This window comes from Numida meleagris, chromosome 3, assembly GCF_002078875.1.
Source record: "Numida meleagris isolate 19003 breed g44 Domestic line chromosome 3, NumMel1.0, whole genome shotgun sequence".
In the NCBI taxonomy this organism is placed as follows: Eukaryota; Metazoa; Chordata; class Aves; order Galliformes; family Numididae; genus Numida; species Numida meleagris.
In genome coordinates this window covers 107646082-107673400 of record NC_034411.1, presented here as the reverse complement: position 1 = coordinate 107673400, position 27319 = coordinate 107646082, and the positions used below count along the sequence as shown (strand labels likewise).

The window sequence follows — 27319 nt, the reverse complement described above, 5'->3', positions numbered from 1 at the left end:
GCTTCACTTGAAATTAAGGGGTTGAAAGTCACAATATTGCAAACACGTGCCAGGAATCACATTCACATTTAAAGGAATCTTGATTTCATCATTCCTCCAAAAGCCATTGGCCATAACAAAAATGTAATGGCATTTTGGCCTGGAACGTGACCTCACAGAACCATAGAACCATTAAGGTTGGAAAAGACCTCCAAGATCACCAAATCCAACCCCAACCCATCTCCACCATGACCACTGACCACATCCTTCAGTGCCACATCTCCACACTGAACACCTCCAGGGACGGTGACCCCACCACCTCCCTGGGCAGCCTGTGCCACTGCAGCACTGCTCTTTCTGAGAATAAATTCTTCCTAATATCCAACTTGAAACTTCCTTACAACTCTTGCCGATTTTATGTGCTCAAGTGTGATGGACACCAAAGATCATAAGACACAATTTTTACAGAAATTGTACATGGGAACTTGCTGGAGGCATTGCATATTGATGAAAACATTCAGTAGAGCTGGGTGTTGCACAGGGTATACAGTTGTTGCTGTTCTTCCACTATTGCAATGGATACTCTACCCATAGTTCCAAGTCTGCAATGGATGAATGTATCATAATTAAAAAAACAACTGAGCAGAAAGCAGCGTACTGATGAGAACTTTACAACACATTCTTCAAGAAGAGAGCTGGCAAAGCCAGATCAGATAAGAGCTGACTCCCAGATGCCACTGATAAATGAGTCAGAGCTGGGCATTTGGGTGCTCCAGCTGCCAAAGTACTGCCAGCAGCAGCCAAACCAATCTACTGGAGGCCGAGAACATTTCCCATTACCTCCAAAAGGCAGAGGCAGTGTCAGGAAGGAGCATTACTCTCCAGTGACTTATTTCTTGTAGAGGTAAGATGCAAGCATGCATCATCTATGGTGTGCATTAATGGCTCAGTAGTTGTTTCCACAAAGCATGGGGATTGTATTCTTGAGGGTCTATTGACCTCTTAAACCACTGTATAACAAATTTTCTCATCTACGTCCATCTCCACTATGTAGTTGTGATGAAGTTATCAGTTATTAAGCAGCAAAGCATCAATACACCACCACCACATAGAAAAATCAGCATCAAGCAGGATTTTCTCAATGGCAAAACCAATAAAAAGACAGAGGGAGGAAAACCAGACCATGCTGAGAGGCCACTGTGGACTCCCAAGCTATGCAAGGGAAGAATTTATATAGAGTAATAAACCATGGAGGGGAAGAATTAGCTGAGAGTAACCCAAATTGTCAAGGTCACATTCATCATGAGATGGCGGGAAGAAATCCCTGCCCGAGCTTTGCATCCTGCTCCTTGATTCTCTCCTACTGCTCTCCACCTAAGCATCTATGTTCATTAGGTCAGAACTGACATGTTTGCCATGAGAACTGCTCAAGGTATAAATACTCTAGGACAGCGCAATACCAGGGCAACGTGGCAGTGAATCCCACCTTACCCAGCTCATCAAGGAATGAGTGCAAGCTGAGTGGTGTGTCTCTCCTGCAGGATATCTCTGTCCTTTCATCTTGAAAATAAACCAAAGCTTTTTTTTTTTTTTTTTAATTGTTTTAATGTGAAACCAAATCAAGCACATAAACCTTGGGAATCTTGATGTTTTCCAAGAAATTTGCTTTCTCATGTTCCCCATGTAGTCTACAAAATATGACAGAGATGTTGAACTGAGGGAGACAAAACTCAATTTAGAATGAAAAATTAATCACAACTGTACCTCTGCTAACATCCTTGCTTATATGCACCACGTATATGAAGGTACCACCTGAACGCATCCTGCATTTGGAAATCTCCAAGGATCCAACTGGCTGGAGCAAGTATGGCTTCATCCCACCAATGCACCCTCTAGCAAAAACTTTCCCATGGGCAGGCTCTCCCTGTCCTTTACAACTGGATGTGAACAACAAATGTTTTGGTGGCTAATAAATTAGCCATTTAATTAGCCTGAATTTAGGAAGCCTACTGTTACCACTGCCATTGCCCTGCAGCTGTAATGCCATTTGTCTAGCGATGGTGACAAAGGTACCATGAAGCTACCAACATTTTGTGCAGATTCGTTCTAGCTCCTCCCAGAGCAGCAACACTCTGCGGTGTTGGATCCTGCAATGAGGAAATCTCAGCACATCTTTTCCAACGGATTCCCCTGCTCACCTTCTCATTCATTTTTGTGGTCGGACTTGATGATCTTGAAGGTCTTTTCCAACCTGAGCAATTCTATGATTTCTTGATTCTATGATTTCTTCCTTGCTCACACCTCTCCAGAAGGTAAGCCGAGTAAACAAATACTGTTTCAGATGATGCCTATGCACCATTAAAAATAGGCATGCACCACTTTCCATGCATAATTCATTCTTCCCGTAATTCCAGTCAAGACGTCTTCACTTTGCAAGTGTAAAGTGACAATTCTTGCAGATTTGGGAAATAATCTTTTACATCTGCTACAAGCTAGCAGACACCATTTGGCAAGTGTTAAAAAATACCATATAGGACCAGGAATACGGCGTTCTGTTTGGTTAAAAGCGTTCTTCAACTAAAAGTCTGCAGGAAAGAAAAATGACTTGAATGTTCTTTCCTTCAAATGGGAATATTCTAACTTTCCAGCCCTCTCTCTCTCTGTCCTCTGTGCATTTTGTCCTCCTTATTCCTTCCGCATGCATCTGGATCATCTTGTTTTGCAAATACTTGGGTTTTGTTGTTGTTTATTATTATTGTTATCATTGTTAATGGTAGTGAAGAAGCTTCAATGTCCTTCCTGCACTCTTGTGTCCCACTCCCAGCGCCACTCCCTGTGCTCACCCTACTGCCTTTCCCACCAACCCATCCTTCCCTATTGGCCCCATTCAGACCTTAACCCTGCCATCATTTCCCAACTACCTAATTTAGCTCTCCACTTTTAAGTCTTATTAGTCTTGCACCAGAAGCGCGAGGAGTAATGCTGTCATAACAAAGAGAGGCAGAGCTTGTAGGGCCACTTTACAAAGTGATTTAGCAGAGTGAGGAGCACCTTGCTGCATACTAATGCTGCTTAAATAATGCTGCCCAGCCACCCCGGTGGCTGTGCTAACAGTATGCAGAGCAAGGAATGCGATTTGCGTGCACGTGAGGAGTTAAGATAATGGGTGAATGCACGTTTTGACCAAGTTTGCCATAAGCAGCAATATCATCACGACGCCATTCTTTGTGTTTCATTTATATGTTTTCTCTGATTCTAATACCATCCTTTGCTCTCTAGACTTAAACGCACTCCATTTGCATTCCAGCCCTTCATTTAAAGAAATAATACAACCCGTGTTATCCGCAGAGCTAGCTAAAGCAATACAGAGTTAATTAAAATGATGCTGACACGGCAGCTAGGTTCACAATTTGCCGCTGCTTTTGCAAAGACTGTCAGCAAAACCCTCCGAAATGCTCCAGGGGCCCCATCCTGCTGCCTCTGCCATTACCGATCTCCTCCAGCACATCCTCTGAGGCTCACCCTGGAGAAGAGCCGTACTTTGGAAGCAGTGCCTCGGGCATGGCTGCACGTTGACATGCCCTCAGCGCTGCTGCCCATGGGAGGATTTGCGTTGACCGTGGCACTAAGGCACACACCCACACGCGGTTTCTGCAACATCACATCCAGGGCCCGAGGGAGAGGAAGACGTACTTCTGTGCTGGCATCACGCTTGGGAGGTGCGACCCCTCCGAATGTCAGATTTTTATAATTATGAACAAAACCAAAGGGGGAAAAGCATTGCTAACGTGCTCCTTTCAAGCAGTGCTCGAGCAACGTGAGAAACGCGAGATGTACCGTGCTGATTTTCCCATCTGCGGCTTTGATGGGAATTTAATTGAAAAAGTCGGTAACTCGCGTCCCACTGCAAAACTGTGGCAAAAGCAACAAAGGAGCTTTTTTTTTTTTTTTCTGGTCAGCCAGAAGAGGCGGTAACAGAGATCTGCTACAGATTTCACGTCCTCATCTCCTGGAGTTTGAAATCACACGCACTTTATTCATCGCCTGTAGACTGCATTTTGTCAGCGCTGCTCGCCTTGAAAGCTCGGCTGCTGGCAATTAATTCTTCTTTTCTTTTCCTCTTTTTCGTGGGATTAGAAATGGTCGTAAGGATTTCCATCAGAGTCATTTCAATAAACTGAAAGAGGAGGTAACACCCAGGCCCTCTCCTTTCCGGGTGATTTTAGCTTTATGCGAAACATTTAAAATAATCAGGTAATTCTAAAGCGATTGCCCGCACACAATTTGGGCTCAAATGCCCTTTATTGTTCCCAGATCAAAGAATGCAAAGGAAGAGCCTGAAGAAGCAAGCAGTAAGTGGCAGGGCAGAATGGCACACGAAGACATGGAGGTATCTTTTCAACAACTAATGGGTAAAATCGACACATCCTACAGCCTCCCTATGCTTGCCTTCTTTTCAGGCAAAATACCTGCAAGAGCCTTTGGTGGTGCTGCTATGTTCACTTGCCAGAGTGTAAAACGATCCTTTAATTTAACCCTGGCCCAGAATGCGAGTTTTTCCCCAACTTTACATGGCACAAAACTTAAAACTTTTCCTGCTAGCTGCAGTCCTCATCGCAGCAAGGCCCGTTACAGCAATGTGTTCCCGGAAGCTGAAGCCTCGTTAAGCTAGTGGATAACACCCTGCCTGTTTATTGAGTGGTACTTCCACAGATTTGTGTTTTCTCACCTGGAAGTGTTTTCAGTTCAAGGTGATAGTTAAATAATCACTTTTACCTGCAAAGCTCCAAACAAATCTGGATGGTTTCGTGCCTTTTTCATTATAATACAGCACCAGCAGTCAGCATCAGATGATCACTTAATCAGAAAATTAAGTTCTTCACCAAGAGAGTGGTGAGGTGCTGGAACAGGCTGCCCAGAGAGGCTGTGGGTGCCCCGACCCTGGAGGTGTTCAAGGCCAGGTTGGATGGGGCCCTGGGCAGCCTGGTCTAGTATTAGATGTGGAAGTTCAAGGCCCTGCCTGTGGCTGGAGGTTGGAGCTTGATGATCCTTGAGGTCCCTTCCAACCCAAGCCATTCTATGATTCTATGACCACAGAATCACAGAACCATTGGGAATGGGAGGGACATCTGGAGATCATCAAGCCCAACATCGTGCTAAAGCAGTCCTCTACAATAGGTCACACAGGTAAGTGTCCATGTGGGTCTTTAATATCTCCAGAGATGAAAACTCCACGCCCTCTCTGGGCAGCCTGAGCCAGTGCTGTCACCCTCAAAGCAAAGAAGTTCTTCCTCATGACTGTATGGAGCTTTCTATGTTCCCTTTAGTGCCCATTGCCCCTCGTCCTGACGCTGCCAGGACGCTTTCCATCACTGGAAAGAGCCTGGCCCCTTTCCCTTGGCTCCCATATTTTAGCTATTTGTCAACAGTGATGAGATCCCCCCTCAGTCTTCTCCAGACTGAACAGCCCCAAGTCTCAGCCTTTCCTCACACAGGAGATGCTCCAGGCCCCTCATCATCTTTGTGGCCCTCTGCTGGACTCTCTCCAGCAGTTCCCTGTCTGTCTTGAGCCAAGGAGCCCAGAACTGGACATGATGCTCCAGGTGTGGCCTCCCCAGGGCAAAGCAGAGGGGAGGATCGCCTCCCTCTCCCTGCTGGCCACGCTCTGTGCAATGCACCCCAGGGAAACATGGGCCTTCTTGGCCCCCAGGGCACACTGCTGGCTCATGGCCAACCTGCTGGCCCCCAAGATCCTACAGCTTCCCAATGGAAGGGAGAAGGAGGCCAATTTGTGACAGATCTGAGGAGGATCCCTGAAAAAATTAAGGTATTTTAGTCCAGAGGGAACATCCTGTTTTCCCTCACCTGTCAAGAAAGCTCCTGGCTAACTACTAGACCTTCATTACAAGGAAATAACATTAATTAAACAGAGGAGATGTGACAGTCAGATGCACTGCTCTTCTGTATCTGTGCCACAACCTAAGTAGTGCACAATGTAATATCATGTAGCTCACAGAGTAACAGACTGTCACATGAAAATGTAATTGCATTACTGTACAATATGATGATATGAGTAAAGTCATCACATGACAAAGTTGTCCCAGGATGATAGTATCTGTCCCACATCATATTATTTTGGGAATAATAAACATTATATGTAGGAAAATGCTAAGCCAAAATAAACTTGGTCATCCCACAAAGCTCGTGACAGATGGCAACTCTAGCTCCATAATCAAATAAATAATTAACCTTGCAGTTTTTTTACAAAAATCAAACCACATTGCAATCCAGTTCTCCACATCAGGAACACTCTCCAGTATTCAGTAGTGTTTTCATATTCACTGATCTTCTGAATTAAATATGGTTGCTCACAGGAAATCCCTGGTCCTGCACAAGGCTCCACGGATCAGCAATATCTCGTACTTATCTCGAGTGTTGATGTCTATGGCAAAATGGAGCCTTCAAGTGGAAAAGAGTTCCTGTTCCAAAGACCTAAAATCCCTATTATGTCCATTCACAAGGTGCTCGAGCAGTTTATTCCATGAATGAAGTAAAAATACTCCATTTATTAGTGAAACAGGTTAACTTCAGTATTTTACTTGTTTGTGACCAAGTGCAATAGAAGTGCAAATAAATTCTAATTGCATTACTTGTTAGTGAATGGGTTGGTTAAGCAGGACAAAATGTCATTTCTGCTTGACAGCCACAACCGCTAAATTTAAAAGACAGGACCTTATGTTTATGTTAGCAAGCTTACCTTGCAAGAGTGTTTTCACACTCATTTGTATTAATTCCTTGCTTTTCTCCCAAGCTCACATATCAATTACCCAAAATCTATATGAACGTACATGCATGAGATGTCCCTCCCAACTTTAGGGGTCTCTATCTCATCTTTCATCAGACCCACTTTTACGAACTGACATGGGAAGGGGAAAAATAAAAGAAATAAAGACACATGCACATGTATATATGTAACAGTGATAGATTTGTCAGCTGCATTTAACAAAGAGCAAAAGCCGTCTTACATTGTGATTATTGCATAGAACAAGATGTGTTTTGAACAGAGAAGCTTTCTCTGTACACTGCTGTCATTAAGATGATGGGAGTTCAGTGGTCAGAATAAGAGTTCTTCATGGGTAACTTTAGACAATGCTGAAGTATTTTATGAAGAGGGTGACAACCAGTCATGCAATTTGACTATCAGTGCATGATCCTGGCAAATCTAGCTTTCTACCAACTTCAGAGTACTCTCTGGCCTTAGGACTTGCTTATTCTTTACTGTAAATCAAGTATTTTCAGAACACCAAGTTCTGCAACTTGGGACATTACACAAACTGCTGTGAATAGTGGGACACACATAACAAGTGAACCATAGAGTTTGGGAAATTGGATATTGATGAAGGAGGTAATGGCTCTCCGAATCAGCCTATAAATCCATAAAAACAAGGCATAGGATGATGTATAATGGCTAATGTAGTCCCTGCTCTTTCAGAATAAGGAAAAACTGAGGTTGCATTCGCTCATAAAATAGCAGCACTCTGCACTTGTATGGCTACAGGTCTGAAAGACCTCCTCCTGTGCTATCAGGTTGGGTTTCCTGTCACTGGGAGCTCACACACAACCTTTCATGAAGTTTGCCAGCACTGTTGCATACACAGTCGGATTTCTTGCCCCCTCTATTCTGTTTGGGCAGCTGTTTCAGAACTCATTTGCTCTAATGATTAGAAAAAAAAAACTAATTTCCAACCTAAATGTTAAGATGGCCAATTTGTACCCACTCGGATTTGCGCTAACATTGTTCTTTACCTTAAATGACTCTTTTCTTCTCCCTGGAATTTACCCCAGAGATGTATTTCTCAAAAAAAAACAAAAAAAAAACCCTTTCTTCATTCGGCTTGTTTACTAGGTAACAAATCATGCTCTTTCAGCTCTCGCTCATACAATACTTCCATCTTCCCTGAGCATTCCGGTAAGACTTTTCTATAACTGTACCAAATAATGTATTGCGAAGATGAGTGAGCAGAGATGTACACAATATTGCAAAGGGGTCTGAACGAGTGCTTTGTGCATTTGCATTACAGCTCCTATTGCCAGTTCCACAGAAAATAGCTTAGCTGCCAAGTCCCAGGTCCATCACCTCACATCCTCCTGGTGCCTCACGCCGTCACCCAGTTGTGCCTCCGGGTCTACTCAGTGCTTGCAGCATCTGAAAATCTCCAACCACCAGAGAAGGGCATGGCACTGCTTTTGTTAAATATTTCCATCCATTTCCTCAATGAGCAAAATGACACCCACCTAAGTACAGAGCATTATTTAAACCAACTGCAAAAGTATTCGTTGAATTCGCTGTGATCAAAGGCAACTGTAGGAGCCTTTCTCATTCACAGAAGTGATGTGGAATGGCTTCATTCATACTGGAAATTAAAGTGTGCTGAATCATTCATTATTCATTACACAGTCCTCGGGCCAAGCAGCGCAGCTGGGCTCACATCCAAGCAGCCAGACTCCCTTCTGCCACTGCCTCCTGAGGACAGAGCTTTGGGTTGCCCTCGGATCTGCCACGGGCATGGCTTTGCAGGCAGGACAAGGCTACAGGCATTCCAGGGACACGCTAAGGCATGCCATGCTTGTACCTGCAGGGCAGTGCGTGGACCCAGATCACAGCCCTGGTCAGCATGTTAACATCAGCACAGCGTTGATGTGCACCTATAATACAGCTTAAAAAGAGCCTCGGGAGAGAGCCCAAGCAAGCTGGTTGGGTGTAGCTCACAACCCTCCTCTGGGCAATCCAGCAACAGAGGTGTCTACTAGTGAACCAGAGACTGGATCCAGGCACCAGACATGGACCACAGAATCATGGAATCACAGAATCACAGAATGGATTGGGTTGGAAGGGACCTTAAAGATCATCTAGTTCCAACCCCTGCCATGGTCTGGTTGCCATCCACTAGCCCAGGTTGCTCAGGGCCCCATCCAATCTGGTCGTGAGCACCTCCATGGATGGGATATCCACACCTTCTCCGGGCAACCTCTTCCACCTCTGCTATCAGGCCTTGTGTTCAGGCTTCAGGAACTGGCCTAGGTCATTTGGGGTGACATCTGGCCTAGGGAGACTCAGGAGCCCCAGGCTAAGGCTCTTACTGTGCTTATGTACTTAAAAAAGGCTTTGGTGTTACTTAGAAGCAGAACAAAGTCAGACCAAAGAGTGAAGATTGCAGGAGAATACAGTACAGCCAGGCAGAACTGAAGTCTGCAAGGTTAGTGCTGTAGTGTTAACAGTAAAGGCAGTTCATCCAAGGGACGAAACTGGACTTTCTCCACCTTGTGCATGGTGTTTCAGAACCACAGTGGAAACAAGACCTATTTACCAGCACGAATATAGTTTGTGCTTTTCTGCTCAGATATGGAACGATTTCATTTTTGTCCTTTCAATCATTGTCAAATTCCGAAAAAACCCAAGTTGAAATGGAAAAAAAGATGGTGTAATTTCATTGCAGTTTGTGTTCTTACATTGAACCATCAGCATTAGTAAACATTTCAGAGCAATTTGAGGGTAAGATTTCCCAGCTTGTCAGTGCTCTACCTCATTACCTCCTCATTGGGTTTTGTTTGCTTCCTCCTGTCAGCATAAACATGATGTATTGTCACACGTACAGCAGGTCGAGTGATGACATTTTTTAATGTTCACAGAAGAACCTGACCTCCTGCTCACGTTCACCAAAAGGAAAACAAGGGAACCCCCTGCATTGAGTTTTAAATGCTAAGTAGGTTCTATATTTGATTTGATTTTCCTCCCCAGCAATACTAATTTCTAATTGAACTGCTGATTCAATTAGCAAAACGTTGAAGTGTTTGAGACCTTGTATAATATTATGTCCCAGTGACAAAAAGGGAGCCAGTAGTGTTTTTATGCTGTAAATCTACCACCAGCATTTTAACGGTTATTTTAATTAAACAAATTAAATTAATGAAGGCTTCACAAAATGATGAATTACACTATTTAATATATCATTGTTCCATGCTAATCTCATTTATAATATTATCTTTAAACATTGATCAGGACACAGAAGCTTAAGTCGTAAACCCAGAGATCTCAAGACAAAAAAAACAGCCAAGTGGTGCAAAAGGAATGAACAAAAATGTAAATATAACTTTGTTTCATCTACAACCAAGATGTCAAGGATTTGTAGCAATGATAACAAAGAACCTTTCAGTATGCCTTTTTTCTAGTAGCAGTAGTATGAACTATATAGATTGGAGTGGCAGCCAAAATAGCAACTGGAAGTTGAGAACACGAGCTAGGTACTATGCATGTTAAATGGAAGTCAAACTGGACTGGAGGAATTTAAGACTGTACATAACTTATAGCCCAAATAAATCAGGGGTCTGTACAACTGCAACTAGCCCTTAGCCCTCGGATTTAGAATCATAGAATCACAGAATTAGCTAGGTTGGAAAAGACCTACAAGATCATCTATTCCAACCATCCACCTACCACCAATAACCCCACTAAACCACGTCTCTCATTTGTGTCTTTTATCTCATGTCTTTACTGATTACAGCCAGTTTCCTCACGGCACCATTCTAGGACGGATCATCATCTTCTCCAAGTAGCTGCTGAGACCATACCCCGTGCTGATGTGGCCTCTCCTGCCAGCAGAGTTCCTGTTTCCCCTCTCCAAAGGGGATCACACCCTATCACTGATGTCTGCTCTTCGAAACAAAGAAAAACAAGTTGCTTATAAGAATGACTATTGATAATAAATAGAAATGGAATAGCCTCAAATAAAAGACTAGGATGGGATTTCCATCTGGCTGGAAGGGACTCTGCACACAGTGGATGGAAACAAAAGAAAGTGTAAGTCAGGTGTCCAAGCAGCCTCTTAAAATGGAGCAGATAACCCAAGATCCTAAGGATCCATGGTGAGAGGTGTTCCTCTTCTCTTGGCACCATTTTCTGTCCTTTCACAGACTGAAGGGAGTCTGAGATCAGGCACGCTGATAGTGATCAGGGAAGGAATATATATGATTAAACAGGAAAAACTAGCAAAATGGAAAAGTTGCAAGGTACCAACATAGCTGGATAACACACCCATATGATGTGCAGCAGGCATGCCTGAAGATGTAAAATACTGTTCACATAAGGCAAAACACTTCTCCCTAGCTTCCTGAATTCCAACGATTAAAGAAAGTGGAAGGAAACAAAAAAAATAAGTTTTCGAAGAAAATGAACAAAAGAAGCAGGGACATGAAAAGAACTTGCACATCTGCTATAAAAAGTACTTTCCACAATTCTCTAAAGCACACCCAACACCAGCCTCACCCCACCAAGCTGTAGCTGTCATGCTGGAGGCATGTCAAAGCCCAGTACCCTCCCACACTGAGCCCAACTCGCAGCACACTGCAGCTTGATGGATGCCCTTTATTATACCAGATACGGGAAGCAGGAGTGATATTAATCTCTGACAACCTTTCCTCTCATGTTTTCCAAGTTCATATTAATTTTACTAAGCAATCCTGGCTCCTGCGGGCTTAGTCTCCTATGTATGAACTGTTCTAAAATAAATATGTCTTTGTAATGGTATAACACGATAACACTACCCCTGAATATCGGATGTTTCGTAGCAGCAATGCCCCACAGTAGGTGATGGCACATGAGATGTGATGTTGCAGCCTGAATGACAATCCCTATGGGTTTTTTGACTGAGAAACACAAAGCATATTCTGATTCCATTACCTACAATATTAGAAAAGGAAGAAGAAGGACTGGGCTCCTTTCTTCAACTGAAAGGAGTCAGTCCACAGCCCCGGTGATGGTACCTGGGGGATGGAGGAGCAAAGGAGCCACAGATGATACGGCACGATGCTAACTCAGGCTTTGTAACGAATCCAGAGCTAGAGCAGATCACAGAAACTGTCCTAAAAATAAATAAGAATAAAGGGTTACAGGTGTAGACTGTGAACTGTCATTATCCTCTCTTGTTCATAAAATGACATGGTAATTCTAATGACAAACTATGTTATAAATAGATTCTTAATTACAATATCTTAGGCCTGGCATCTGCATTCTCACCATCTGAAAGGCAGAATCTGAGGGCCGTTTGCTGCCAAATTGGAGACCTCAACAAGACAAAAGGAAACAAGGAGTGAAGTTCCACCAAACCCACCAGAGGAGAAAGCAAATGCTCCTGGCTCTGGATCACTGCCGGCCATGGAAGCGAGCAACCCCTGGGGCATCTCCAACAGATCCTGGCTCGCAGACTGAGAGCAAGCAGCCAGGAACCCAAACCTGGCCACTCTGGGCTTTTTCTTCCTCTGCTGGGTCCACGGGTCCTTGGCTACAGCAGCTCCCATGGAAATGAGAGCACATGGAGCAGATGTCACACTGAGCGAGATGAATGCGGCGTGGAGAGGGGGGTGGCTGCAAGAAGAGGAGGAGGGAAAGCAGCATCACACGTTGAGAATTAAATGTTCCCACCAGAGGGAGTGAGTCATTTTGGAAGTACGTGCAAAGCTGCAAGATATTGTTTTTTTTTCCATGCTCTCAGCGCACATCCGTAGGCATGGACGTACAAAGAAGTGTGCTCTCAGCTCTTTGGCACAGGTGCTCCATTCTCCAACGAAAGCCGTGGTGCTGCTTTAATGCCTGACCCAACAGTGCAGAAATATGACGTTGCATAAAATCAATATATACTGCCCAGGCATTTTACAGCCAAAAGTCACCGCATTTTTAAGACTAACAAGCTGCAGTTCAGAAAAGCACGCTGCGTTTTAACTCAAGGTAGAAAGTGCCAACAACTGCTTTGGAGCATTGGTTGATTTCCTCTCATCTTACTGCCCCAAAAGGGCCTCCAGTCAGCCAAGGTTAACCCACCACATTCACAAAAGGCAATTCTTAATATATTCATCTATTCCCAACACAAGCATTATTCCCTCTTCCTCCTGCCCTCTGTATGCCTTGTAAATACCTAATTCTCTAATGCATCCTACTAATATATTTGTTCAAACATTATCTTGCAATGAAATTAAGGGGGGAAAGAAACCTCACATTCTTTTTGTTTGCAAAATGACAATTAGACCCCATTGATTTCTGTGGTCTCTGCCCAGTGTCAACCTCCAAACGTGACAACTGTGAAGCTGTGCATGGGGCTGAGCGCTCCCCATTCCTACAATTCTCAGTGCGCTCGTGATCCGTGCAGGCACAAGATGAGCCCTATGGATCCCAAGGAAGATCTCTGCTCTGAGATGAAGGATAATTTTCAGGTAAGCGGGATGAAGCATTTGTGTGATGAATTCATGATTACGCATAGCACCGGTAGCAGAAAATGGTGCCTAAAATACAATTTTATGATAAAATATGATGCTCATTCTTATAGATTACATATAACTGTGGCCAAGTGTCCCTCTCAAAATTCCCTCATACAGTTAAATGTGAACCCTCCCCTTCTGTAGCAAAACCTGCAGCATTGCCTGCTGTCATCCCTTCAACCACCAGCGGATAATTCACCTTCATCCCACCCACGTAACAGCGCTCTGTAGCTATAGGAGCTGTGAAATAACTTTATACGCAACAAATACACCAAACAACAGATAGAACAAATGACTTTGGGGGACTCAAATGAGAAGAAACCCGATGTTTTGTGTTGCACACACAAAGAGGAGGAAAGCAAGCTCCTGCCTCCGTGCCGCTGCAGCCATGCAGCGAGGCCACCAGAGGGCAATGGAAGAAATCAGGTTTTCATCCGGCCCCATTAAATCCCCAGCTCGCACCAAAGGCTTCTCCTCTAATAATCTATCAGGGGATAATGGGGAAATTTATTTCCTGTGATTGTTGGCACATAAAACAGCAACCGCGTCTATAGAAAGGCAAGAAGTGTTGGATGAAAAATAATCATCCGAGATATAATTAGCCGATTGAGATAAAAATAAAAAATATTACAGAAAGCAAAACGATGGTATCGTGAGCACGCATTTGTGTGAGACAAGGAGGAGGAGGATGCTACAAACCCTCACCATGATTCTGGAACTCCTCCTTTCAGAATTTTTCCTCCAGTGTTCTCAACTTCATGGCACTTTACCTGCCACGGTTGAATTTGTATTTGCCAGAGACAATTAGCTTTCCACAGTTCCTAGGATAACTGTTCAGATACTTCTGAGAAATAAAATTGGGGAGAATATTGTTTATTTCACGCAAAGAAAGAAATAAATCTGGGATGCTTTCTGCAAGGAGTGCAGGCAATACTTGCAAAAACTGAGCCCTGAGGTTTGCAGCTAGGAGTCCTCAGCATGACGAACCAGCTAATATTCCCAAACTTATCTCACTTGTCAATTTTCAGGGGGAAAAAAAGTGCTTTGCAGACAACCAGTGGATGTTTAGTACTGGATATGCTCAGAGAGGGAACGAGCCAGGTTTCCTGCAGCACTTCAAAAGGGAGGTGTAAGACAACGCACGCAACGTGTGCCAATTTGTACTTGGTTAAAAACAAAAACAACAAGAAATGAAGTAGAATTCAAATGGTAAGGAATGTAATTAGTGCCAATCAACGTGTTTTTGTAGAAAATAGGTCAACCAAAGCCAACATCTTTCTTTGATGAGTTTACTAGTTCATCTGCTAAAGGAAAATTTGTAGGTACAATACAGTCAATTTCCCATTTTTGATTTAGTACCATTTAACCATTTTAATTAAAAAAAAGAAGTAGAGTACTACATGGTATCAATGCAGGAAAAAATAAATGGAGTAAGATGGACTTCAACAGCAATTGTTACGAAGCACAGCGTGATTGACATTTACCTGTGTCTTAGGAACAACCATAAAATTAGTGCTGGTAAAATGGAAGTCAATTACAGCAAATGCTGACAGTCCTGAGGCACTCAAATAGAGCAGCTGAGATCATTTTAACGCAATTAAATCCCAAATTCTACCCCTAAGAAAATCAAATCCAGAATTTTACACCTAGGAACAAAGAACGAAACCCACATCTACAGAAACATATGTGCATTAACAACAGCGTGCCCAGGGAGATGTGACATTTACATCATTGAGTATGTTCATTGTGGGACATTGTTTCCAGTTCTGGTACCCATTTTTTTTTTTTTTAAACAAAGCTGACTTTAAAAGAAGAAAACTTAAAGAAAGTTTAAAACTAAATTAGCAAAAAAAACCCTTTTTGGTGAAATTCACTGAAAAGCACATTCAGGTGTAAAGCTACAATTCTGACTACCCACATCTCATGATAAAAAATAATGGCAGAATCCTGACAGTTTTCATGAAGAGAAGGTGGATCCATGGGTTTCACTGTCACCTCTTATGACAAATATATACTCTCACCTAGTTTAAGTTTCTGGCTATAGGCCTTCAACATGCCTTTCCCTCTAGCTTACATAGTGCTTCTCTAAAATGGAAGTTTTCTTTTATGAACACCTTAAATAGAGTTCCTTTAAAATTCCAAGAAAGATGTGTTTTAACTGATTCATCGAAAAATAGCTACAGCAGAGGAGCAGCCAGAATGGAAATACCTTAACTTCAATGAGCCATAGGAAGCTGGCTGCTTGGGGAAAGGTCAGGACCAAAGCGACGACCAAATGCTTTGTCAGCCCTTGAAGTCATTTTCTGCAGAGCGCACAGCAACATGGTCAGGCAGCAGGAGGCATCTTGGGATGCTTTAGGCAGCACAAAGAAGGAACACATTTTGTCCACCTTGCTATGTAGGGCGGTTAGATTTACTTTTAGACCCTGTGACCAACAGCTAGAAAATATGCCTGAGTCTTTGTCTGCAAGGATGAAGACAAGGGACAGTTTTTCAAACGTGTAAGCCCGTAAGAAAGGGGAAAATTTAAAGACTGGGCAAAATGTGGAACTAAGAACGGAGAGATGTGGGGCAGGAAGATCCAGGAAAGAAAAAGGATGAGTAAACAGTGTAGGGAGGAAACAAACCACACATGAAAATACAGAGAAAAAGCCAGAAGAACTGATTTTTCTACATCAGCTCAATGGAACTCTGTAGCATGGGCTTCGCTTGATCTCATGACGTGAACGTAGACATCCATTGGGCTGGTCCCTCACCCATCAGTCATGTCGTGATGACAGAAGTACTGCACTGAGAAAACAGTTGTGGTGGGATCTGTCCTGACTCCGTTCCTTCTTGGGAATGACAGCTATGCACGAACACAAAAAGAGATCTCCTGGCTTTTCCTAGCTGGGTTGGTTTAAGTGCCTACAATCCCAAAAAGCTCCAACAAAAGATGAGCACTACAGCAGACAGGCAACCTGTCCTTTTTCTGCACCTTTTACTACACCTGGTAGATGTGTGGGATCTAAAAGAATAAGAGATTAGTCTACAAGCAATATGTGCAAGTTATTAAAGGAGAAAAAGATCTTGATGCAAGAAGATCGCAAGATCAAAACTGACATGACAATGTTGTTTGTTAAAGCATGCTCTGATTTTTCTTTCCAGGAAGTATTGACTTGTTTTCCCCAAACCTGAGAGCTATATTTGACTGAGTGGCACACTTCAAACAGCAAATAATACACAGAATCCTCCAACAACCCATTGGGGAACAAAAACGCTGAAATGAAAGAAACTCTTGGGCCAGATTTTTATCTCGATTGCATTACTGGAAATCCAATGTAATTCCGTTGATTCTAACGGTGTTGCTCTGGATTTGCAGCTGTGCAGTTGATTTGCATTTTGTTCAGCAAGAAAATCTTGAGAGATACTTAAGAAAACATTAACATCAGTTAGAAAGCAACCTCATCAGGTGACAACTGTTGACCCACGCTGCAGCACACCCAGCTATCAGACTGTTTGAACCTGAGTGCGTGTCCATACTCAGATATCCAAGCGTATTCTATAAATGGCAAGTATCTGTCATTTCCACGTGTGACTTTTGAAAAGCTGAGACCATTCCAAAATGCCATCATGTTCTTATTTCTGACTTGAAAAAACCTCTTACAAACAAATTTTTGGCATTTTATTTTAGAGTTGGATAAAGAGTGGAAGAATCTTCCACGAGTACTTACTTGAATTCTTAACTGAATTAATTGTGGCTTGGGCACATTATTGTCACTGTGAAAATCAGAGGGCTGGATAGGCAAAGTACTCCTCGAATCACACAGCTTTGCAGTAAGGATAAGCAAGCTGTTTGGACAGCAGAAGTACTGCTCTCAGTCTTCACTATGTTCATTAAAAATGCATGTGCCATTAAAAAATATAGATTTTTTTGTTTCATTTTGAAATTTGTACAGAAACTGCAAACCAGGCCAAGTCCCTTCCCCCTCTTCAGATCAATGCAAGAAGTCCCAGCACAAGCCACATCTTTCACCTGGACACAGAAGGATTCACAAGTCAGAGCGGATATACGACACAACATTCTCAACACTTCTCAAGACTGTTTTTCAGGTTTTGTTTCCTGGAAATGTTGCTCAAGTCAGCTTTAAGGGCTACGTTAAATCCAAAGACAAAAAGTGATAACACAGAACAGCCAAAGCTAATCCTAAAAACAGTTTTTAACCCTTTCTTTCCTTTGCCTCTCTCTTCTACACTATTTTATCAACTCCTCCCCATAACTAAGCTCTAAGTGAAATTAAGCTCCTTAAGAGCTTCCTTAAGAGAATGAACCCTATCTTGCTCCCCGTAAAGCACTGTGTACACTTAACCCATCATTATTAATACCATTATTAAAATTATGCTCCTGACATTTGATATGCTTGTGAAACTTTTAGAGTGCTGTAACAGATGCATAATCAAGATCAAGAAATTCAAAAACCTGAACTAGAAGCCCTTCAGAATGATTTTTGATGCCACCGAAGTGTGTAGGAATATATTTGCAGGCTGATGTAAAGGTATTTAACTTGAATGCGTGGGTATCACTACAGGCTCCACTGTGTTGCTCCACTGGTGTGACCCAGGACCTATGGGAGACCTGTGCTCACCTGGGGTGAGCTAGAGACCGGGTCAGATGGGGTAGGATATCTCAAGGGGCACTAGGCTCCTGTGGACAAGTCAGCTGAACCCTTTAAATCTTCATCTTTTGCAATAGCATGCAGACCTGCCCTGCAGACCGAGAATTCATCTGCCTAAATACATGAAAACTTGATGTCTAGACAAATATAGAATGTTTTTACATTATCATAGAATCATAGAATCATAGCATGGCTTGGGGTGGAAGGGACCTTAAGGATCATGGAGCTCCAACCCCTGCTGTGGGCTGGTTGCCCACCACCAGCTCAGGCTGCCCAGGTCCCCATCCAGCCTGGCCTTGAGTGCCTCCAGGGATGGGGCACCCACAGCTCTCTGGGCAGCAGTGCCAGGGCCTCACCCTATCACTGACATGTTGAACAGAGCAGGCAGTACAAAGCAGGAAATATTTCATTTACAAAGCACTCTTAGATTCAAATCTATTTGATATTTACATTGGTTTACAGTAAGGCAATTTCAAATATTAGTTTCACTGTCCAATATAAGTGTTAGCTTGAAGCCCCAGGTTCATGTTCACAGTACAATAAAGAAAATGGTTTCTTTGCTGAACCCCATGACCTCCAAGCTGAAAAAAAAATGATTATAAAATAGAAAGTATGGTTTCATAATGCTGTTCATAGGTCTAACTTCAAATCCATGATTAACTGTATTCACAGCAGTCAAAGGGCTAAGTGAAAAGCCCGGCCTTTCATCAAATGAACAGCATATATGCAGAAAGGAAAGCTAAAACAATCTTGACATATGTAGCATCAATAAAAGCAAGGAATATGGGCTGTAGCTGCATGCAGGGGAAGAGAAACAATGTTCAATGGATAACATGCTGCACTCAGCATAGCTTGGTGGCACTTTGCCTCTGACTAAGTGGGTTTTGGGAGCTGTCCTTAGTCCTGCGCTTTCAGGGATGCTCAATGGTGTTTTAATATCATAGAATCATAGACTGGTTTGAGTTGGAAGGGACCCTTAAAGGCCATCTGGTCCAACCCCTCTGCCATGAACAGGGACACCCACAGCTCCATCAGTGCTCACAGCCCCGTCCAGCCTGACCTTGGGTGTCTGCAGGGACTGGGCACCACTGCCTCTCTGGGCAACCTGTGCCAGTGCCTCACCACCATGTTCTATATGTCTCATTGTTTAAAAATAAAGTCATCTTGCTGTTGATGAAGAAATGCAGTCAAAAGCATGTATTAGTCTCGAATGATATTCCTGCTGCACAGTGACCGAATTTTCTCGGTGTGACATGCAAGGCACATTTTCTGCAGTTTAAGGTAAACATGAAAAGAGTTAGCAACTGTTCGCACAAAACCTCCTCATCCGCAGCTGAATGCGGCTTTCTCAGAGAGGGATGAACATAAAAAGGGTATCTCTGTAGCACAGATGAGTGATTACAAAATAAATAATGGCTTAGCTTATCAGATCAGGCTTGCTTATTTTCATAAGAACTACCACCATCAATCAGGAATCAAGTAGCTACTATTCACTTCAGAGTGAAGCAAAGATAATTCGATACGTAAAGCTCTGAAATAGACATAATTTGAAGAGGAGTAAGCAGGTGTTATTTTTTTATTGACTCTATTATGCTGTTTTATTAACAACAATCTACTTTTTTAAAGACCTATTTAACTTCTCTCCACCAAAAAAAATATGAAAAACTGCCTCCCAGTGAAAGCGTGCTCTATATTCACACAGAATGTTACAGAAAGCTCTGGCTGAATGTTGCACATTCACTCCACAAGGCATTCCTTCAATCAACCAAAACTTCAGCTCAGAACGGCCGGATCCTGCAGATCTGTAAACAGCATTTCCTTGCTTTGATAAATACAACCCTGACCAATTTGTTTGCTTGCTCACTGTGTTGGACAGAGAACTCCAGCTTTTAAATCTCTTGTCTTTTCTATCATGTCAAATATACACCACTTGGTTTTGCAGTTGAGGACTTGGGTGGTTTGTTCCCACATCAACCCACAGCAAGATTATGAAAGCTTCACAATAACTGTAGGCTGCTGAGCTGTGGAGATTTCTGCCTCTTTTGTTGGGCAGTGCTAATCCAATGCTTGTCTTATTCTGCAGAGTGCATCCATCCCTTACAATCTGCTTTATACCTAACAGGGTCCACATCTGAGTGAGGTATGTGAGCTGCCATTGTAGTCATGGTATATCAGCTTCCATTATAGTCATAATATATCAGCTTCTATTATAGCCATGGTATATCAGCTTCCACTATAGCCATGAGAGACCAGTGGGTGACTAAAATCAGCTAGCTAAACGTAAGCAGATTGGATATTAGGGTTCAAGAACTGTGGAGATGTGGCACTGAGGGACGTGGTCAGTGGGCATGGTGGGGGTGGGCTGGGGTTGGACTTGGGGACCTTAGGTGTCTTCTTTTCCAACCTTAATGATTCAATTCTATTCCACTCCATTAGCATTCTGCGCTATTTGAGCTGCCTCAGAGTATCTCGGATACATACACAGAATAGATACAATACCTTAAGGAGTATGTGTGTGTCATGGGGTCACAGCTGGAGATTGGCAAAAGCAACAACAAAAAGAATGAAAAAACACAGAAGCACAAATATATACATAAAAAAAAGATGTTTCAAGTTCAGATGCTCCAATGTACACGCTTGGGAAACCAAACAGGATCTGAAGTTATTGGTTGAGGGATTCCTTTCCCAGCTGCATGTGAGTAAATCACAGAATCACAGGGGTTAGGAGGGACCTCAAGAGATCATCAAGTCCAACCCTCTGCAAAGCAAGCTCCCTACAGTAGGTCGCACATGTAAGCATCCAGATGGGTCTTGAATAACTCCATGGAAAGAGTCTCCATCACCTCTCTGGGCAGCCTGTGTCAATGCTCTGTCACCATTATCATACAGAAGTTCTTCTGCATGTTAGTGCAGAACTTCCTATGTTCAAGTTTTAGCCCATTACTCCTTGGCCTATCACTACACAGCACCAAGAAGAGCCTGGACTCATTCATTTGCCTCCCACCTCCCTTTAGATATTTACAAACATCAGATCCACGGTACAACTGTATTAGGTCTTGTGGAGTGATGCCAATAGGGAATTTTGTGCCACGTATTAATTCTTTCATTGCTTGATTCAAAAATAAATTGTAGGTGTTTGGTCAAATTCATGCTCGTCACGCCAACTCATTTGTTAGATTAACTGAAAATAACACTTTGATGAAAAGCAAAGAAAAATGACTCTCACAGAGTTTCATTCATTTAATTAAGCATCTTCTTCAGACCTTCACCAAAACATAGCTGCTAAGGTGAAGAAAAAGCTGCAGTGTGGCTCAGCCTCTCCTCTCCACGTCAGACCTCCTTCCCTCCCATCTGTGGCTTTGAGTTCCAATATTTCCACAAAGGGGATGTTCTGCAGACTGACAGATTGGGCAATTAGTTAATTCCACTTGCCTGCATCTTTTCTATTTACACTAAATCATAATTTTTTTTAATTGAATCTCTTCATGTCCAGGTACAATGCTTTTTGAATTTCTTAAAGATACTTGCAGGCCCCAAGCAAACCATTAGCATTGTTGCTTTTTATTTTTTTTCTGTTTAACTCCAGTTTTGGTACAGTTATTGCTTTACTTTGTTTTCGTAAGCTTTTGACCAGCTGATTAAGATTTCAGAGAGGATTCCTATTAGTGTCACAATATTTTCCAGCAGAGAAACTTTCCAAAATTATAGCCTTACAGCTCAAATCCTGAAAAGAATGCACTGCATTACTTCTAGCAGAGTTCCATCAATTTCCAAGCAAAAAAAACCAAACAACCAAACAGTTACCTCTTTATTCATCTGTAACTCGTGTACATTCCATAAAAAAAACAAAAACAGTTCTCTAGGGCTTCGGTAAAGGCCACATTTTTAGTCTTTTCATGAAATGTCAGCATTTCTATTCTTCTGCCTCTTTCATCCCATATTAGTTTCTCAAGGTTACCACTATAAGAGCAAATAACATCAGGACCTTATCACTGCTCACATCACCTAACACTTCTGCCAAGAGCTCAGGATTCAGTTCATAATCATTCATGGAGAGGCCTTTTAATTGCTGTGTGGGCAGACCTTCTCCTGCCAAATACCTGCTTTTTGCAGCAAAGTAACAGACTTGCATTTTGTTCTCTGTGCATGTTGTTCATTGCCTGTGCTGCCCTACGTGAGGACACAGAGATGTTAGTTTTTTGGTGGTGCTACCTTACTATAAGCCAACTGCGGTGATGGGGCTCAGTATATTCTTGGGGCATGAAATCCCTGCATTAGCAGCTTGACAAAACAAATGTAGGCCTGTGATTCAGAAAAAAAAGTAAATACAAAGTTTCTTCCCACTCCTAATTTTGCTATTTGGATTACTGCCCAGATAAATAATTTGAAAACCAAATCCAACCTAGCAACTGTCTTGAAAATTGAGTAACCTCAAGTTCAACTGTATTAAAAAACTTCAGCTTCAGGCAAAACTGATGGAACAGCTCATTCACAGCATTTTCACCAAGCCCTGGCCCTCATTTTGTGTTTTTCTGATTACGCATACATTGTGTTACAATTTACCGGCGGCAGAACTGAATTGCCACTAGCTGACTCTGACCATATGCATTCAGCTTCATCAACAGCTAAAGATGCATGGCTCAATGCATATTCATTGCTGGATTGCCATTTCTCAGCTGTTAAAACAGCTGCATGAACAGCAACAAGTTTCACAACTTAAAATAGATGTAGCCCTACAGGATACTTGGGCTCGGGGATAATCACGATTGTCACTGGCAGGTTGGTAGGAGCTAGGGACGTGCACTTACTGCAGTATTTCTGCATTCAAGCATTGCACTACCATACACTCTGTAAGCTACATTAGCATTTAGTCAGGAGCAGAAGTGTGCTTTTGTAACAGATCTCCTGATCATCGCCACTTACCACATGTTGGTTCACATCATAGAATGGCTTTGAGATGGATGAACCCAATTCCTTTGGAGGGAGCTAGACCAGAAACGCACCACTAGCTTCCACCTGCTAATGGTACACAGTATATGGGACCAAATCATAGGTAGTGAGAAGCAAACCCTGAAATGCACATTGTGCATTTTAGGTCTTCAGCACAGAGTGTTTTGTTCGGCTCATCTGCTCCTCCCACCCCAAACTGCTCTCTAAAAGCACACAGAGCTGCACACATCTATCTATGCTTTGGGCTAGCCTGCTAATCAGACAGAAATTCATGACATAAATCTTGAAGTTAGGTAGTTTCTATCCTCAGTGAACAACACCAACTCCTTCACAATAACGATCACTCCTCACTTTAAAACAAAACAAAACAAAAAACAAAACAAAACAAAACAAAACAAAAAAAAACAACCAAGCAAGCAAAACATGCAGTATTCTATTTGGTAGGCCATTCTTCATTCTCTTCTGGGTCATCAGCTCAAAAAAGGCATTCAAGACCACATACATACTCAATTATACAGCTGACAAACAAATAAACTACCTTAGCTTTTATTTGTTTGCAGTGCCAGAAAACCATAAAGTCATTCATATTGAGTAAACTCTCATATTGAGGTTACCATAGTTCTAATATTGACTAGGGACATGGTTAGAGGGCATGATGGGGATGGACTGGGGTTGGACTAGATGATCTCAGAGGTCTTTTCCAACCTTAATGATTCTATGATTCTCCGATTCTAGTCCTTCCCCTACTTGGAACATTCAACACTGACCATCAAGGAAAAATTAAGTTTTATTCCATCCCCACTTTTTTCAATCTGCCATTATCAGGTGTAAAGAAATGCATGTATACCTGCCGTAAGAATTTGGCATTTGCTTTAAATTAGTGCAATAATAAGGAAATTACACTTCCTTAAAATAATGTAATGCAAAGCATTTAATATGAAAAGGGATTCCTGAACTTACTGTTTGCTCAGTGTGTTTCCAATTCAACCATTTCACTGTTACTGCAATTCCACAGTAGATAATACTGTAGATACTGTTGTTGATAATAAGAGAAAATACTATGTAGAAACTGTATTTCCTCTAGGAATTTCAGTATATCTTTGCTCTGGTTCCTTAGCTGGCAACACAGTCCCTTCCTTCCTCCTACATTAGTGCAAAAATGAGCTCTACATGTGACCACTTACAGAGTTGTGCCTAATTATATAAATGCACTAATTATACAGACTTTTGAAATGGTGAGAGACTTCAAAGTAGGTAAATTTTACATTGTGCCATTAAGAAAATCTATTTGATGATGGAAAATTCTGTAATATCATATTGCAATCTTCGGCATTGTAATTTTGCTTTCAAGTCAGTATTAATTTAATGACAAATAACTGCAGAGAATAATAGATTTGGGAAAGCAAACTGAAAGCTGGAAGATTTAGAGTGAGATAGTGGTCAGCAGATGTTAATAAATGGGAACAAAAAACAATTTGGAAAAGCGATGGATCTCAGGTAACCAATGAATAGAAAGAAGTTCTGCATGATAAATACAAATACCAAGCCTGCTCTGCTGATAGATACACACCTGAAAGACTGATTGTTCCCATGCACTCAGCTACTCACGAGAAAACATATATGCCATTGAATATTTAATTTATATTCAGAGTTATCCCACTGCTAGGAACACTATGCAAATTAGTTATCTGTAGTTCATCCCATTGCACACAAAATAATGCCAGCAGTCCTGCAAGTGCATATAGAGCTCAGTGAACCAATGTCATACATACGCTTAGAAAAACCAAACTGCTGCACAGGAGCACATGCAACCCCTTCCATACCTTGGTACCTGCCTCTGATTGATACAGCCTTACTCTTCAAAGCATCTCTCTTTATTTTAATGTTAGATATTCACCAAATCCCCGACTCTTCAATAATGCGTACATGGAATCATAGCACGAGTGAATGTACGAAAGCTCACAGTACCACCTCATAGTTTATCTGTTGCACTGATGCCCTAGGTGAGTAATTTATTTCCTGTAAGTTACAAGAAATTTTTCTACAGTAGAAACTGGATGTTGCCTTGCAAGACCACTAGGCAGATCAGACAGAAATTACAATGCAGCAACACTACAGGACACAGTAATCTCTCTGCCTTTAGTTAAACCCAAGCCTATAATAGCTTACGTGGCAGGGAAGGGACAGAATTCATCTTCACTGAAAAATAGGATTGTGTATAGAAAAGGTAACTCAAATGATCATCCTTCTCTCACACAAATCCTAGCATCAAAACAAATGGCCTTCTGAAGTCACAGAATGCCACAATTAAACAAAGGAATTTAGGGAATAGAAGCATCTCAGAATCAGCAGGTGGGGAATCCCAAGCTGACACATGGATGAGGACTTTTCCCCAGAGTTCAAGAACTCTTGGGTCTGAGACATTGGCTTCACTCTTCAGAGTATGGGGCCCAGATGCACTTCAGTAGCCTTAAGAACACTGAGTTTGTTCTGAGAAGCCCACATGAAAAAAATCTCTGAAAGTGATTGTTTCTGTACAAGTAACTAAATACTTTCTTTTTTGCATCAAGTTGTCATGCACACAAACAAGCTTCTTTATAACAGCTGGAATTCATAACAAATAAGATTCAACTTCAGAACTGGGATGAGGACCTCCAACAGCAACATGGAGAATACATACAGGACGAGAAGTGATGCTGTGCTTATGAGAAATTTCTTTGACCTCAGATCAATATGGGAAGCAATTCCACACTCTGCCCAACGTTACCTTTTGATATTCTTCCTTAGATTTCAAGGCAGCTTCCATCTGCTCCTGGGAAAAGGTGTAGATGGCTGAGCGATACTGTGTGCCAAAGTCATTACCTTGCCGCATTCCTGGAGAGAGAAAATACAGCACCCCATGAAGATCCTGCTCCCAAGTGAATGGATTGCAACACGAAAGTCCAGCAGACCGAAATTTAGGACTTTCCATTCACCTGGGTTAGCACCGTCTCTCATGTGCATACTCTACCAGTATTTTTAGGAAGACCAAGTGTTTCTTTGGTTGAATAGTCCTGAGGAGATTCAATTCCAATATCTCCTTTGAAATGACATGCAAATGAAATGTGAGTATTTTACATTTTGGTAAATCACACGGTAGTCAAATACAGATGTAAAACCTTAAATAATCAAGCTGCAGTTACTGTAATCAAGGTACTTTTAAAATATTTGCTTTCAGCCATGCAAACACTATAAATAAAACTCTGATTTTACCAAGTGCTTAAATATTTTCTTGTGCTGGAGGATTACATCTTAATGAGAGAAAGGTTCAAAATATCCACGGAGATAACTACCCATTCTCTTCTATTCAGAAACCATCACTCCTGATAAAAGGCTTACATACATGCACTGCTGAATTAAGCCTGGAGCGAGGTTATTAATTTGTACTATCACCACCCTACATACGAAGAGAAGAAATGAGTCTTATGAAGTTTGAGCTCCAAAAAGGACTTTGATATAGAAATGTGCTAAGAAGGTTGGGAGAAAGTATGGACTGTAGAGTGAGCAATGCTTAGGAACAGCAACCCTTAAAGCCTTTTTGGTGTCCGGCAGAAGTAGAAAATAATGGTATATACAAGCTCTCTACTAAATTCTATTTGCAACCCACATGTGATAATATGGATGGCAGAAGTATATAATACTTTTTATATTTAATATTATGGAAACAAAACCCTAATTGTACATACTCACTAAGTCCCCAAAACTACACCATAAATACATCATTTTGATACAAGGATTAGCCCACTTATTGCTGATATATGTGCATATTTCCAAATTCAAAGCTAGATTCTACCTATAAAACTATCAAATAAAGGATCCTATTCCCTTAAGTGGCTGCCCAGTCATGGCTTGGCATGATGCAGCCCTAAGGAGCCCCAGTGGACAAAGGCACTGCTGCCTCTCATCTCTGTCCACTCCCATTCCCTCAGGCAGCAATTCTGCAAGCCAGTTTTGCTATGGATCGTCTCAGCATTAAACATTAAGACTGATCTAGAACTGCAGTTCTGCAGTTTCAGTCTTTCAAAACCTTGTTTCCAATTGTGCATTTGGAAAGAAATAAGCAAGCTAAGAAAGAAACAAACAAAGAAACAAAAACGTGTGCTTTGCTGTAACAAAATGTACTTATTTTGAGTTTGTCTGGGGTTGTGGGTGAACCTGAGTGAGTGAAAAACCCAGAGTGACTGAGTATTTCTGAAGCAGACTCAAAGAAGCTGATTATTCCCAAATGTCTACAACTCAAGTCAAAGTGGAAATCATTAGGGCTTGTCCTTGGACTGCCCTACACTACAGAAGTCCCTTTGAAGATCAGCATCAACTGTCAAGACTGAGGAGAAAATGAGACACAGAAATATTCTAAAAAGATGCATTTGAACAAAAAGCCCATTCAA

General features: G+C 42.0%; 1 protein-coding gene and 1 long non-coding RNA gene across 5 annotated transcripts in view; one reads left to right on the top strand and one right to left on the bottom strand.

Moving 5' to 3' along the window:
* The window catches only part of MSRA (methionine sulfoxide reductase A), a 258772-nt gene that overhangs the window by 61176 nt on the left and 170277 nt on the right, over positions 1-27319 (bottom strand). For 3 of the 4 annotated variants that reach the window (XR_002436532.1, XM_021390271.1, XM_021390273.1), the window contains one exon: positions 25660-25766. Coding sequence is in view for 3 of the 4 variants with exons in the window: in XM_021390271.1 (XP_021245946.1) it covers positions 25660-25766 (107 nt within the window). In the remaining variant the exon portion in view is untranslated. Of the gene's footprint in view, positions 1-21169; positions 21341-25659; positions 25767-27319 lie in introns of those variants that run through there. The other variant, XM_021390272.1, reaches the window with a different exon arrangement.
* LOC110395635 lies at positions 5054-10572 on the top strand. The gene is made up of 2 exons (XR_002436533.1): positions 5054-5166; positions 10542-10572. It is a non-coding gene; the product is annotated as an uncharacterized LOC110395635 (long non-coding RNA).